Source organism: Oncorhynchus clarkii, chromosome 4 (genome assembly GCF_045791955.1).
Source record: "Oncorhynchus clarkii lewisi isolate Uvic-CL-2024 chromosome 4, UVic_Ocla_1.0, whole genome shotgun sequence".
Classification (NCBI taxonomy): Eukaryota; Metazoa; Chordata; class Actinopteri; order Salmoniformes; family Salmonidae; genus Oncorhynchus; species Oncorhynchus clarkii.
In genome coordinates, this window is record NC_092150.1 from 50,131,987 (window position 1) to 50,149,109 (window position 17,123).

General features: G+C 41.3%; 1 protein-coding gene across 2 annotated transcripts in view; it reads right to left on the bottom strand.

Annotated features, from left to right (window-relative positions):
* The window catches only part of LOC139406913 (adhesion G protein-coupled receptor L2a), a 197,838-nt gene that overhangs the window by 54,245 nt on the left and 126,470 nt on the right, over positions 1–17,123 (bottom strand). For both annotated transcript variants that reach the window (XM_071150072.1, XM_071150070.1), the window contains exons 4-5: positions 9,030–9,139; positions 1,346–2,146 (exon numbers count right to left, since the gene is read on the bottom strand). In XM_071150072.1, coding sequence (XP_071006173.1) covers positions 1,346–2,146; positions 9,030–9,139 — 911 coding nt within the window. The remainder of the gene's footprint in view (positions 1–1,345; positions 2,147–9,029; positions 9,140–17,123) is intronic.

Below are 17,123 nucleotides of genomic sequence, written 5' to 3' on the forward strand. Positions count from 1 at the left end.
GTATTTGAGTATCTGTTAATGACAATCTATTTGCCAAATGGGAAATCGGAAAAGAAAATTACATTTTGCTTGTAATGCTGCAAATATTCAATCAAAATCCACAAATACCTCGTTATTGGCTAAAGAGACACTTCAAACAAGTTGCTCATGGACAGCAATAAAGGGAAATGAGTGCATTTTCATCTTCCTCCCCTTGATGACTTCACTTCAATCCAGTGCACCCACTGCACACTAATTTCCCCCTAAGGGTCTGTATCTAAACTTAGGAGAAGTTATTTTGTTACACTAAAGCCTGTCTGGCTCTTACTATAGTGGGCATGTTCCACTGGTTGAACCCAATTTAGCCTCCTCAGCCCTATCAATACAAAAGTGGGCTAGCAAATACATTAATAAATATTGAGCTGTGGTAATCTGGAGGAAAGTTGCTTGACCTCCACGCTCATCGCCGACTGTATGGAGTATTACATGGATTTAGGACTCGGGGTGAGGAGGGGATTAGGGTAATTACAGTTATTATATGCTCAATGTAAAGACTATCTGGGGCCTAAGCGGCCTCAGGTCAATTTTTGACAGTTAAATTAAAAACATATTCATCTGACATGACCCGAGTGATTGATCCCTTCCCCGTGTTCTCTGCCTCCTTGTCTTCTAGAAGACACACTGTTCCTCATACTAGCCTGATAGGGTGAACTTTTTTTTTGTCATTTAGCAGACGCTCTGATCCAGAGTGACTTACAGGACCAATTAGGGTTAAGGGCCTTGATCAAGCAAACTTCAACAGATTTTTCACCCCGTCAGCTCAGGGATTTGAACCAGCAACCTTTTGGTTACTGGCCCAATGCTATTAAACACTAGACTACTTGCTACCTGAGCAGTGCCTGGTGGGGATTAAGGGTTTCTGAACCAGGGGGAATAACACTTTGTACCTGTCCAGGAAGGTATAATTCCAGTTGTGGAGGTAAATTTCCTCTCTCTCTGGGAGAAGAGCTGGTGGCAGCAGCTACCCCCATGGGCCTTCCTTTGCACTGGGGACGTGGGGGAACGCCCGCACTGTAAATCCAACTAAATCCCCCGATACTGATCCCTTATGAGATGGTAAGTGGGTGATGTTGTTTACTGCTGAGCAAGACGACTTCACCCCGAGAAGCTTCATGCACTCCAAAGCTTCCGTAACATATCTAACACATATTCAATTCTAAATAAACAAATCTGCCATCCGTGACACTTGACACGCAGGCTGTGGAATACCCAAGGAATATCAACACACTTAGTGGCAGCTAAGTTCGCAATGTCACAAAATGCAATTTACCAGTATTGTGCACTAAAGAAATGAGATGCTGCTTACCGTCAGCGGGATCGGGTGGTCCGAACTCCAGATTATATCTCAGGATGTAAAAATTATTCCACACGTATAGCTGGTTATCTCTGGGATTGTAATCCACAGCTGCGATATACTGGTACTGGTTGGGAAAGTGGATATCTACATACTCTCCACGGTTCTGTTTGGTATTGTAAACATAATCTATTAAGCTTTTGCTGACTTCACTCTCGTTATCTTCATATGTGGACCTCACTACGTAGAGTACTCCACAGATCATGAAGGCATTGGAGGCCGATCGCTTGTCATACGTCGTCTCCCAGGTGGCCTCGAAGCGCAGTGTGTAAGGGTTCAACTGGCTGATGACCATCATGCCATTGTTCTGCTCTGTGGCGTAGATCACCCACAGGCCGTTCTCATCCACGGCCAGGTCGATGTCCGTTTTCCCACCCCACTTGTAGGGTGACGTGTCATGATAGTTGGCGTTATTGATGATGGCCTCGCCGCTTTTGATTCGGGTCCGTATGTCAAACTTTACAATGTTGCGGGTTCTCTCTTTGTTGAAAAACACGGCCCCATCGTAGACCACAAATCCAGTGCCGTCCACCCGGTGGGGGAGCTTGTACGTGATGGTTTGCCGGGCGTTTTGGAAGTCGTCGAGGGAAGAGTACTCAATGAGTGTGTCTGTCCGGTAAGGAGTCCAAGGCATGAAGTAGATTTTGTCACCGGCTTGTAGAGGGTCTTTGCACCATGACCCAGCTTGCTGCTCCGCTTCAAAGAGAAAGGAAGGATCACCGACAGCTTTCAGGGTCCCAGGACAAACAAAAACTAGTGATGAGGGAAGAGTAAAATAAGAAACAGATTTAAGTCAACAAATCCAAGTGAAACGTATCAAAATAGCAGAAGACAATGTCAAGATATCTCTAATTTCTCCATTTTGTTTTACGGGTTGTCCAAAAAGAGAGTGGGGACAAACACACATTAAAGTGCCCAAAAGACAACTACAGCTATAACCAATGTTCACAAGCAGTATGGGGAGTTTGGTTTTGTGCATAGAAAGAAAAAAAGGAATAGGAAAGTTGTTAAGCAAATATATAGTATATGAAGTAATAACATAACTTTCTGAAACAAAAGAAGCCTTGTCTCTTAGACATCTACTGTAGGGGAATAGAAAACAAACGAGGGGGAGAATAGAACAGAACGAAAACCAAACAAAATTCCTGTAAACAAAAAAGCAGGCAACTAAAGTCATTTGGCAACAGACTGGAGGTTTCAATCGAGAGCAGGATTCAGCAGGTCTGAAAATGTGTATTCTGAGACATTTGCCACTTACACCACTCGTTTTACCATATACCTGAGAGGTTTGTTGTGACAAAATGTTGCAAATGTCCTAACCATTAAAGTTACAAGTGAGCGTGTTCTTGAGGTGTTTTGTTGTTGCTCTGAGTATGTGCATGAATCAAAGGAAAGAAGAGCAGCAAGTGGCAGGATAAGGGATGAGGAGGAAGAGGGAAGGGATAAGGCGGGAGAGGGAAGGGATAAGGGATAAGGGGGAGAGGGAAGGGATAAGGGGGAGAGAGAAGGGATAAGGGATAAGGGGAAGAGGGAAGGCATAAGGGATAAGGGGGAGAGGGTGCTAAGGGAGAACAGGACATTAGAACCAGTAGATTTCAAAGGGCCAGAAAACACTGTTACCATGGCATGCTATGTAGAGGGGTTTGGAAGCCAGGCAATATGAGATTGGGCTGAGTAGCAAAAGCACCCAGGAGGATGGGGGAAGAAACCCCTATGGACTCCAGCTACTACACTCTGCACTTACAGCTGTACTGCTGCTAGTGTTTTATCATCTTTTTTCTTTAAAATCAGTCTCACTCTCATCGTTGCAGTTTACTGACTACTGTTATATGGGGAATGTGTTTGTTGGTACTGCCTGCTATGGGGTTGGCACACCGTAGTGGGGATAGGAAGATTTACAACCATATGCCACAAAACAAGGATCTAGGGTTTGGATTGTGTCAGTTATTTACCTTTTTGCTCCACTTCTATTTTAAGCATTGGAAGAGAGAATGAAAGGGGTGCAAGGAAAAAAAGAGATTAATATGAATTAACTGTCATCTCTATGGTTACATAAGCAGTAACATATAATGACACATGGACAAAGATAGGCAGACCTATTTTGAGAAAGGAAAGAGAAACAGGAGATACAGTAAACACCATCAGACAGTTCAGACGACCCCCTATCTCGAGGGAAAGATTAAGGTTAGGACACCCAGAGAGGTCCAAATGGACAATGTATGGAGCTTTGGCCAAGTGTTAAGCTTGGTTTATAGAAGGTTGGTCAACCACACTTGGCCACAACATTGTTCATTTTATATTCAGGTCAACAGTCTGTAGGCTGCTAGTGTGACTACTGTTGTCACTTTTGATAACATATACACTATTTTGACTTTTGATATATCTGGATGTAACCGTTGAACATTAGACGATAAAATAATGTTAATGACATTGCTGTGATTTTTGATGAACGGCAATTGACCAGCAAACTATAAACCAAGTAACTCTGCTGCTAACAGAGTAAATTATTAATATCATATGTCTATCAAATTTTTCCACAACAAAAATTCCTAACTCAATTTACAGATTAACACTATTGAAAGGGAGCTGAGTCCCATAAAAGAGGAATCTGTACATTGTCCTTTTAAAAACAATCTGATCACCAGGGTCGTGTTCAGTAGGCAGAAACTGGAGATTTTTTTTTACTGAAACAGTAAACTTGGACTTGAGTAACACTGATGAGAAATATAAAGGTTCGTTTTCCGTTTAAAAAAAAAGTCAGTTGCATGCCGTAAATGGACACGACCCAGGTAAATAACACAATTGCCAAACACAACATCTTCTTTGTGCTGGCAACAAATAATACAGTACTAGTTAAATAATTTGTGTCATGAAACCAGAGGACTAAAAGAGAGTTAAACAGTATGGTTCAAAAATAGAGCCTGCAGTTCACAGTTTACTGTACAATATTGCAGTGATCCAACCTTCATAGAGGCCTATTTCATTACTAACAGATTGATATAGAATCTATGATACACTGTAAGTTGGTGATTTAATATTCTTGCACCAAGGCTTCCGGGACCTGCTGAGTATGACTTTAGGCAAAACAGGTGCAAACAAAAACAAACCCTGAAGCATCTGCTGACATTTGTGGTTTATTTCCCCTCTCTCTATTGAGGAAGTAGATAATCAGTTAAAATATCTACTACAAGTAGTGTGTTATATTATAGAACAAAAACAATAGTGTAGCAATGTTATGACAGTCACCATGCATTAAGTTGCAAAGTAAACATTGCACTTAATTAGTTGTGTAAATTGAGGTTAACGATAATAGTGCCATTTGACTTTTGGATTGATGGTGGATTGACTCGTTTGCTAGTTCATCGATCTGAAAATCTTATTGAATGAAACACAAGAATGCTAACCAAAAGGTGTAAATAGCATTAAGTGTTACATACGGTGATCTGTTTTCATATAAAGACAGCCTATTAGTACTATAAATCAAGAATATAATACAAATTCAATGAGCTGTTAGTTTATCACAATGGGACATTGAGTAGAAAAATCAATCAATATCAATAGCAGAGATTTCATGAGGCCGTCAATTTAATCAGATAGAATATACAGATGCTTTTATAGTACAATACATACTATTTTACTGTTCTAAAATATATCCCTCAAGTGTGTGGAAAATAGTGAAAAGAGAAAGAAAGAAAAAGGAGAGAAAGAGGGAGAGGCATAAGCATGCCCTCCACTCTGCAAAAATGCAAGTGATTCAAGTGTGAGGAAGGCATGGTTAAGAATGAGCAGAGTTCTGGCTACCTACAAGATTAAATGTCAGAGATGCAAACAAATTAACAGACAGCAGAAATTCTCAGACACAGCCAGCCAGATACAAATTGAAGAAGACGGAAATCTGAAAAAGGAGAGGAGACAAGATGGAAGACCTGAGCAGACATTAGTGTAAAACTAAAAAGGTCACCAGAAACTGGTCAGTAGAGGAACATAATAAGAGTCAGGGAGCCAAGGAAGTCTCCTGCAGATTGCACAAGGGAAGAAGAGAAGTGAATAACATTTAAAAGAGCAGCATTATAAAAACAAGATAGCACCAAAACCCTGTCATCATTATCACCAAACATAGCAGTAAAGGGGTCCCTGTTATTTTAAGGTATACACCTATAAATAACATGAATGTTCTGTCTTTATATAATCACTACTCTACTTTAACCTTGACTAAGAACAAACCGCTCTATTTGCTGCAGACAGAAGCTCCTTTGATTTGCATGTAATGTACTTTCTGGAGTGACTAGACTGGTGTATTGGCTGCAATCCATGGACTCAGAAGCCTGCTGACCACTATGTAGACTCAATCAGTGGCTCCAGTCTCGTCCAGAGGGCAAGACATTCAATTGGATTAAATTGGGGAATAATGCAAACTCTAAATAATATAATTGAGCAAAGCAAACTACGCTACTAATGTCAGCAAATGTAAAGAGTAAAGTTCTCAAATGTAAATGTTATGGAACATAAGCTGAAGCATTATGCCTATTTTCTTTGCCTGAATAAAATACTTATGTCTGTTTCTATATTGTACAGTTTTGGAGGATAGCTATGATAGCAGACGATGACATAAAACAAAATGAGGTCTGACTGCTTTGGAATCCTGTTAACATATGTTTGCATGCCTCTGCATTTTTACAAGGTGCCGTAGAAACAGTCGTGGCAGATTTTGTCTCGCTGCTTCGATACAGAATGCAAAGAATGATGTTAATGAAGACTTGTATGTCACTTTTATATCGTCCTGGCAATTAACACAGGCAATTCAGAGGGCTACAAGATGCCAGGTGAAGGTCCAACCCACATCCACAGACTAAACACAGAGATAATGGGGCCTAATGAGGATAGCTCTTGACATGAACCAAATAAGAACAAGAGGTAGATTTATGGAAATAGAGGTTATACACACCCAGGTATTTTAACCATATATATGGTGTAAATATAGGTTTTTGTTGGTATGTGCTACTTTGAAAGATCCAAGATGTATCGAAGATGGACCAGTTTGATTTGAAGGCTTGTTAAAGAAAAATAAATAAATTACACAGCATATTACATCAAACCAGTGGTAAAGGTAAAATGTGTTGGATATATTCTGAAGTAAGATTGTTAGTTATGTTGCAGAGGCTCTAGAAGCCTTGCTTTAGTCTAGAATGATGATGCATATGTCTACTGGTCTTCTTCACTCATCTCACTTGTGGATTGGCTTAATAGGGGTTTAATATGTTGACTTGAAAAATATCTTTCCTAAGACCTCTCTAAGGGCCATATTTATTAATAGTTTGAACCAGGTCAACGTTTTTAATCAAAATATCTTCATGTACTCCATATGATTTGCTCCCTCTGGTAAAAGTGGTAATATCTCTGCACATATGCAGAAGCTTACTAAATATTGCCCAGTGAAGGCAACTCTAGGCTCGAGACAAATGTGATACTTCAGTTTAAAGACAGTCTTAAGGGTAGTCACTGGTCACTGGTTGGGTGCTTGTGTGAGGAAAGACAAGGGGTTGGTGGGGGAAACAAAACCAAACACAGCACTGCCCCATGGGACACAGTCTACAACAGCACTGGGTGGTCTAGCTGGGTGGGGGAACACTAAAAAAAGGTCTGGACTGGGGGGGGGGGACACTAAGAACTTACCAGGGCAGTTGATATACGACACATTCTGTATCCTCGGTCCTATTTTGGGCGGACATGGACCTTTACGGAAATTAAGAAGCAAAAAGATGGCGCTACATGCATGGACTATGGATCAACCAAAGAGTATAGAGAGGTCTGCTTGGGATCTTTTACAAAAATCTACCTATAGCTGGGATTCAACAACCTCGTAGTTCCTTTGACATGTTCCGAAGGAAGTTTGTCTGCTTCCTTAGCACAAGAAGGGACAGGAACCCCCCCCCAAAAAATATTGAGGGTGTCTAGGTGGACCTTGGGGCTAATCCTATGATTAAGGTCTCAAGCAAAACAGCAAGAGATGGATCGATAGTTTCCTTATAACTTTGAGACAAGCAGAGAAAGATCCTGAAAAACAATACTGGGAGAGGGATTTTCAGCTAAAAATAATGAATTGTGGTGTGCTTTCGTAGTTTATACCTATTTCTCATTATTACATAGTTCATTTTTTTTTTTTTTTTTTTTTTTTTTTTTTTACCTTTATTTAGCCAGGCAAGTCAGTTAAGAACAAATTCTTATTTTCAATGACGGCCTGGGAACAGTGGGTTAACTGCCTGTTCAGGGGCAGAACGACAGATTTGTACCTTGTCAGCTCGGGGGTTTGAACTCGCAACCTTCCGGTTACTAGTCCAACGCTCTAACCACTAGGCTACCCTGCCGCCCCATTGATAATCTCGGGTCTTAAAACCTTGGAGAGGTCAAACTTTAACTTGTAATGAGGTTCATATTCTAATGTTGTTCACTTAGCTATTCGTATGAACATTCTACGGAGAATGGTTAGAGCAGGAACCCTGGCTTTGGGTCGTATAGACTATAATTATTCCAGATGCTCTCAGACGCTCTGAAATCATTTGATTAAGTGGTCAAATCTACACGATGTACATGTTAGTAGGTTGAGCTCACAAACATATTAACAGCTAAAATAGAATTGTAAAGCAGCTAGTAGAGCTGGATCATGCTCAAATCATTGAAAGGGTAAATCCACTCAAAAACTATCTTTTAAGTATTTTTTTTCATTAGTCCACTGTTGATACAGTCCCAAAAACGTTTTGCATGTCAACAGTCAAGTTTTTAAGATATTGGACTTTCAAGAAGCAAAGTATCACCAGCCACATCATCATGACTATATCAACAGTGGAGTAATGAAAAAATGACAAATATTGTTTTGAGTGGATTTTCCCTTTCTTTTGAATTCCTGGCAATTCATTGTACTTGCATATCAACAACATTATTAGGACAATGGTTCAGACAAGGGGTATCTATAGACTATAGATTATTTTGGAGCTAAGCCACAATGAATATTTTAGCAAAGAGACAAATGTTAATCCTATAATTTTGTGTGATACATCACCTTGTTGAATTATCTAATTGGAGGCATTCTGTTTTCCTTCATACGAAACATCTGCTGACAGATCTCAACACCTGTTGTTCAGAAACTACATAGAACCATTGCAATGAGCAGTGGTGATTATTTTGCTGATATCAATCCTAGGTATGCATCCCAAAGTGCACCCTATTCCCTATATACTGTAGTGCACTGCTTTTGACCAGTGCCCTATGGAGCCCTGGTTAAAAGTAGTGCACAAAAAAGGGAATAGGGTGTTGTATCTGAGGGATGACTAGATCACACCTTTAATTGTATTACTTTAATATAGCCCTCCACTAACATCGTCATATATTTAAAACTTACCTCAGCACGGTCCATTGTCAAATGGTGTAGAGATAAAACATTGTATATAGATCCTCCCTAGGAACCAATACTTATGCAAATAATTTGAATGTATCTTGCATTAGAGTGTAAAGAGAGATACATTATCAGAGTATATAGAGGGATAAAAGGAGGGATCGAGAATGTGAGAGAAATTATAGAAAGAGAGCCAAAGAAGAGGACAGAGAACTGTTAAATGCATGATGGAAAGTTCATACTTACTGTAGGGAACACACTCATACTGGACCTCCAGATATTTGTAGGTCCCTGGACAGGGGTCTGGGAAGACATCAGAACCTGTGATCACTATGCACTGGGTTCGATTGTTGCACCTGGAGGTAAACAAGAGAGAAGCCATTAATAAAAGGCAGCTTAACAATCTTCACACTAGTAATACAGTACAGTTATTGTTGTTATAATAATCAATAAGTGCAGACAAAGAAAATGGCATCCTATGCTAGGAGCAAATGGCATTGTTCCGTTCCTTGTCAATAGTTCAAACTTGACTTTAAAAGAGGCAAGAAAAAAAACAATGCGTGCGGCAATTGCAAAAATCGCTGAAGTTAGAGACTGACATCTCCCTCACTAACTTTAAGCATCAGCTATCGCTGAAGCTGTACATAGCCCATCTGTAAATAGCCCACCCAACTACCTACCTCATCCCATATTGTTTTTATTGACTTTTTTGCACACCAGTATTTCTACTTGCACATCATCATCTGCTCATCTACCAATTCAGTGTTAATTTGCTCAATTGTAATTACTTCGCTACTATGGCCTATTTATTGCCTTACCTCCATACTCCATTTTTCACACACTGTATATAGATTGTTCTATTGTGTTATTGACTGTACTTTTGTTTATCCTATGTGTAACTCTGTGTTGTTTTTGTCGCACTGCTTTGCTTCATCTTGGCCAGGTCGCAGCCACTTGTTCTCAACTGGCCTACCTGGTTAAATAAAGGTATAAAAAAAAAAAATCCAAATACAACGGTAGCCCTTAAAAACACTGATAAATAATGTAATGACCTCCATTCGATACCACAGACACATACACTGTACATTTACAACCATGAAGCAATAATTGCATTTTTATGAATATAATGGTATTTTATTAATCCATTTAGCGCTGCTATTCAGTTATAACAATGTTATACCCAAGGTCAATACATTCTGTTTTGTAGTAATGTATCCATTACTCAATAACATTGTGTGTTTCTATCAGCAGGGGTGGTTGACAATGTAATTGTGTTCACAGTAAAGGGCATATGCAGTGCATATATATCTCTCTCCAAAAAATCTTGATATTTAACATAAATCGTGTTTGTTTCATCTGAGTGGATACACTGATCGACAGATACCTAGCAAAAATAATGACAAAATCTCTAGTTTCACATAACATTTCCTCTGCAGAATGTACTGTATGTGTCATTGTGCCGCAGTATCATTTGTGTTGGCCACACTGTGACTTTTAAGGAGACAATTTTGACAACAGTATCTTCCCCCCCCTATTTTCTGAACAATGACCTTTCAGATATACGTTACAGACATTTTAATTGAACAATAAGTGTTTTGTGGTTCCAGGGAATTGCAGGTGGCCACCCTTGCTACCTACGAATCATGATAAATACATCAATACCCCGAGCTGGCCATCTTGCCGATGGAGACTATCTGCAGCGCATAGTTCTTAAATCAATATACCTGTTCTGCTGATTTAGCGATAACATTTGTTTCTCTTGTCACAAACCAGTGTCCACATTTACAATAGATCATTGGAAATATATGACAGTTTGTTGGGTAAATATTTATTTATTTTGGTTTGACTCTTCCTGCCTCGTTTTAAAAAGGCATCCTCAGTGTTCTGTCATTGATTCTAAGTTGTTAGCATAGTCATGCTAGACTATGGTTACCATAGATATGCAGTGCATATGTAGACAGACCTTTTAGATGAAACTTGACAAAATCTTTGTCTTAAGGATCTTTTCCAACTTTCTGCAGTGCAACATCCACTGACTTGTACAAACAATCCAGTGTTAAAATGAAAAGCCCACTAAATCATGATAACATTAGGGAGCTGAATTAGCCATTAGATGTTTCCTGACCGGGCCTGAAGGCAATTAATAAGTCCCCTTTCTTTTTTTCCGCCTTTTCCAGTCAGCATCTATGACAATTAATATAATTCACTACTCTATTTTCTTCAAATACATACAAGGAGCAAATGTTTACTTTGTCAAAGGGAAAATGTAATTTGTTTTGCTTTTGGCATTAGTAAAAGCAGTTGTAGCTCAGTGTAAAATCCAATTTAGACAGTGTCACGAAACAAAACGCAAGCTGTATATTCCCAATGGTCACAGGCACGAGAGTGAGAGAGAGAGAGAGAGAGAGAGAGAGAGAGAGAGAGAGAGGGAGAGGGAGAGAACGACCAGAGAGGTGTCTCATAAGGGACTTTACTTTATTAACGACCTTCATGTGTGATAACAGATGAGAAAATCAGCATATTTGTTCATAGAAATTAGTTACAGGCTCCCGAGTGGCGCAGTGGTCTAAGGCACTGCATCGCAGTGCTAGCTGTGCCACTAGAGATTCTGGGTTCGAGTCCAGGCTCTGTCGCAGCCGTCCGCGACCGGGACACCCATGTGGCGGCGCGCAATTGGCCCAGCGTCTTCCGGGTTGGGAGGTTTTGGCCGACAGGGATATCCTTGTCCCATCGCGCACTAGCGACTCCTGTGGCGGGCCGGGTGTAGTGCACGCTGACACGGTCACCAGGTGTACTAACACATTGGTGCGGCTCGCTTACAGTTTAAGTGGGCATTGTGTCAAGAAGCAGCTTGGTTGGGTTGTGTTTTGGAGGACACACGGTTCACGACCTTCTCCTCTCCCGAGTCGGTACGGGAGTTGCAGCAATGAGAAAAGACTAACTACCAATTGGGGAGAAGAAAGGGTAAAAAAAAACAATAATAAAAGGAATGAATTACGATTCTGGAAACACACCTCATTCTGAGACCTTAATGTAGCGCTCTGCTGTCTTGCAGGTTGCATTTCTTGAGTCTGCAGTGTGTCAACATTTTCCATATTTTATGTGGTGACTTTGATAATCCCGTTTTTTTATGCATAAGCATATCATGCAAAACTAATATGAATTGCAGCTGGCTCCAACTCAAAAAAAAATAGCTTGTAGAATGGAGAATTAACATCTGGCTTGTTACGTGTATAACTAAATAACATCACTACAAAGATTCATGAATCTAATAATAATCTAGGTGTATCATGTAGGAAGGAAAGCAATAGACAAAGAAAATGTTCCCAAATATCCCTAACCATATCTCTCAATGTTAGCATTTGCATTGATGGGACATTGAGATATCCAGGATTGCCCTAATTTTACAGCCGGAGAGTAGGACCTGGCTCTATAGGAGTACCTATGGGAGTCTGTGAATTTGTCTCATTTGTGAGTCGGTGAGCATTTTAAAAATATATATATATATTTTTTCACCTTTATTTAACCAGGTAAGCTAGTTGAGAACAAATTCTCATTTACAACTGCGACCTGGCCAAGATAAAGCAAAGCAGTGCGACACAAACAACAAGTTACACATGGAATAAACAAGTGTACAGTCAATAACACAATAGAAAAGTCTATATACAGTATGTGCAAATGGTGTGAGGAGGTAAGGCAATAAATAGGCCATAGTAGCAAAGTAATTACAATTTATCTGGAGTGATAGAGTGATAGATCACTAGAGTGATAGATGAGCAGATGATGATGTGCAAGTAGAAATACTGGTGTGCAAAAGAGCAGAAAAGTAAATAAAAACAGGAACATGGGAAGAAATTAAACTCCCTTCTACTTTCACATCCTCAGTCTTCAATATAGTGGCTTTTCAATCAGAGCGATAACATTCCAACTCTAATCCCTTCACATCCCTGACCTTTTGGGAGAGCCAGACATCAGCACAATTAGATCGTCGTAGAACACTGCATGGATCTGATGCAAATCTACTTTTGAAATGAGCACTTGGGCTGACAGCAGGAAGTGTCTGATAAGATGCCAACAAAGTGTAACTGATAGCACTCGTAATACCATGTACCCACATGAAATTTAACCTTTCACATTTTGATCATAAAGCATGTCAAAGGAATAATTGGACAAAGAGATAAGGGGCTAATTGAATAATAAATGAAAAGAAAAATGTAATTCCCATTTTCACAAAGAAATACAGTGGGGTCCGAAATGATTGACACCCTTGATAAAGATTACCAATAATGACTGCATCAAATAAATAATAACAATACCGAGCTATATTTAATGCAAAAAAAAAATTGGAAATTAAATATTTTTTTATAATAATACATTTTTTTCTATCTCAAAAAGTTAGGGGGCAAAATTATTGACACTCCTACATTCTTATAAATAAAGTTGTCAAAAGTATAGTATTTGGTTCCATATTCCTAACACGCAATGACTAAATCAAGCTTGTGACTCTACAAACTTGGATGCATTTGCAGGTTATTTTGGTTGTGTTACAGATTATATCACGTTTATTATCATGTTTATTACAGCAACAGGGGCAGGCAAACGACAGGAAACAGGAGACAAAGGGCTGTGAGACTTGGGTTTACATCTAGAAGTATACAGAGGGTACGGGGCAACAGAGAAAAAACAGCAGAAGGGCTAATGACTTTGGAGCAGGAGGGGAAAGGTCTCGGTTTCCAGGGGTGTAGCAGCGGGGCTATAGCGGCGTGCCAGCACATCCGGCTTAACATCCTTGGGTACCGGTCGGTATTGCGGAAGCGAAGTGGCCCGGGCCTGAACCCCTCCCAGAGGTCGTGGCACTTCACGGGAATGGCAGAGAGGTTCGGGGCAATTTCCAAGCCACCAGGAAGACGTCCCGGGGCTGGCAGAGCCGATTTCAAGCAATGAGCATGGCACAACGGGCTCCAGCCCATGATGGCACCAGTAGAACAGTCAATCGAGGGATTGTGTCGCTGGAGCCAAGAGAATCCCAATACTGCAGGTACCCGCGGAGACTCAATTAGCAGGAATTGGATCGCCGTGCTGTGGTTCCGCGACACACATAGGTCGATGGGGGTGGTATGGTGGGTAATCCGGCCTATAGAGCGGTCGTCCAACGCTCTGACATTCATGGGAATGGAGTTGAGCTCGGACGCCAGAGTAACATCCATAAGAGTCTTATCGGCCCCCAAGTCGATGAGTATCTGGAGAGACTTTGACTGGTCGCTCCCACCGCAGGGTGGCATGGAGAGGGGGGCGAGTAAGGGGAGAAGCAAAATTATACTTAGGACCAACCAGAGTACTCATTCCTACCAATGAGCTAGGTCTCTTGAAGGGAAAAGGTAGACACATAATGACCGGCAGTACCGCAATACAGACAACTCTGGGTGTCTGCGTACGCGTTCGGTTGGAGACAGCCTAGCCCTGCCGAGCTGCATCGGCTAGGGAAGAGGTAAATCGGCAGTCTTCATGGGCTCACAGAGGAACTCGGATAAGCTCGGGTCCACTCGGGACTTCCCGGAGTTCATCAAATGCAAGGTGGGATCACAATCAGACCTCTTCTCCCTCCTACGTTCGCGTAGCCGACCATCAATCCGGACGGTTAAAGTGATGAGTGAGTCAAAAGCCGCCGATAGTTCCCGGGCTGCGAGCTCGTCCTTTACTTCCTCCGATAATCCATGCAGAAACATGTCGAACAGCGCTTCCGGGCTCCAGGCACCCTCCGCTCCTAGCATGCGGAAATCAACTGCATCGTCTGTCACACTGAGGGAGCCCTGCCGAAGCTGGAGTAACTTCCGGGAAGCCTCTCTCCCGGACACCGGAGCCTCGAAAACTTCTCACCTCCGCCACAAATACCTCCAGACTGAGACAGACGACGAATTGTTGCTCCCACACCACCGTGGCCCAGGCGAGTGCCCTCCTGGACATCAGTGTAGTAATGTACGCTATTCGAGGGAACGAAGAAGGCTGCAGCTCGAAAAATGAGGGGGCACTGGGAGAGAAATACCTGGCAGGTTCTGTAATCTCCATCGTAGCGCTCTGGGGGAGGTAAGCGGGGTTCCCAGGAAATCATGGTGACGGCGTTGCTACCAGTCGGGTTATGTGGGTTGCCTAGTAGGCAACCCACATAATTGCTCCCACAATGGTCCAATTCTAGGTCGTGACGTTTGGCCACGTCCTGGAACCCTTCCATCAGACAATGAAGCAACTCCTCGTGCTTGGAATGACGGCTCCTTGGGAGAAGATGGCGTTGCGGAGATTGTCCAAGTCTGCTGGATCAGTCATGGCCAGTTCGTACTATCACGTTTCAGGTAAGACCCAAGTGCAGACTGTGTTGAAGTAACAATGTTTATTACAGCAACAGGGGCAGGCAAAACACAGGTCAAGGCAGATAATCCAGAGTAGTGGCAAGGCACAGGACGACAGGCAGGCTCAGGGTCAGAATCAGGCAGTGGTCAGACAGGCGGGCTCAGAGTTAGGACAGGCAAAGGTCAAAACCAGGAGAGCGAGAGAAAAAAGAGACTCAGGAAAAGCAGGAGCTGAGACAAAACGCTGGTTGACTTGACAAACAAGACAAACTGGCAACAGACAAACAGAGCACACAGGTATAAGTACCCAAGGGGATAATGGGGAAGATGGGTGACACTTGAAGGGGGGGTGGAGATAAGCACAAGGACAGGTAAAGCAGATCAGGGCATGACATATTATTTGATAAATTAAATCAATTAAATTCTAAATCATGTATTCTGTCATTTTGGAGTCATTTTTTATTATAAATAAGAATAGAATAACACTTCTAAATTAATGAGGATACTACCATGATTACGGATAATCCTGATTGAATCGTGAATAAAGATGGGTGAGACAGTAACATAGGGTCAAAGTTCATACTCTCAAGACATGCTAACCTCTCAGCATTACCAATAACAGTGGAGGTTAGCATGTAGTAGCTTCCATTAGCGAGTTTATGAGCAAACAACTGACAATGAGACCACAGACAATACCTTTCATTTAGCCCATAAGAGAAAGGCGATGTGACTGAGTGAAGCGCCGCGTAAAAGAGGACAATTTACTTCGCGGAACTTCCACTTTCAATTACTTCCACATTTAATTAGAGTGGTAAACTCTGAGTGACACTCCATTTAATCTGAAATTCTGATCAGGATTGCAGCGCAATATCAAGGCAGACATGCCACTCTAGGGGGTGTCCTGCTGATGGTGGTGTGGCCATTTACAAAATCAAAAGAATTCACCGGCACAAAAATGTAAAAAGGGTAGCATTGGAAAACAAAAACAGCACATCCCTGATACCAGGAAATGTTGACCTATTTTCAACTGCCAAGGTTGGTTTACAAGATTTTCTGTGAAATAGGTTGTTAAAAATTAACTGTTAGCAGTGGGTGGGGGTGGAGTGGGGGATATCTAAATCAGTATGTTGCCTTGCAATCTAAACATACTGTCGTCAAACTGTCATCCTGGCTACAGATTACTGTATCTAGGGCTTTCAGAAGAACAAAATGAGAGGCCTCGTATTAAGCAGCACTCTCCTCCAATAGTCGATATTGACAATCAATTCTTCCAGAGGCCATCATATATTCATACTGGTCCAGCTGAATGATACATTTGTACCGATCCAGCTGAATTCAAAAGGAACATTTATCTGACCATTTGAGTTCAATCAGTCATTACAGCAAAAATCTCTCTCTCTCTCTCTCTCTCTTTCGTTTCATTTGACTAGTTAAGTCTAGTTGAAGCTATTGAATTGAGGTCCATTTCCTGGTTTTGGAGGCATATGAAATCTTAATCTGGACCTCTTTAAATAAATACTAACACCATATGTACAGAAGGGGAAGTACAAGGCTGTGTGCTGTCAGGCGGCAGAGATGGAGGTCCTTGGAGAGCCCTGCAAGCACTTCTGTCACTGATATAAATAGTGTAAGCACAGAGCATTATTCAATGCTCAGGATCAAAACCTGATGGACATTTTTCCTTTGGCCTTGTTTGCCTTTCTAAGAACCTAATAGCTAATTGAAACATTATCCTGAAAAATTACAAGTGATAGTTTGTAAAAATGTTCACAGCAGTAACAGGGCTGGTTGAAAAGTAAAATCCAGACAAAAACATATGCTACAATTTGATACAATTATCCCAGCCCTCATTAGAGACCCATTTACATTGATCATTCTCGCTATTGATACGTTCACCCAAAACACATGATCCACAGACCAGACAGGACTAGGCCTTGTCATGTTACAGTGATCAATGACCCTGTCATTGAAATCTTACAATAAACCTCATTAGTCT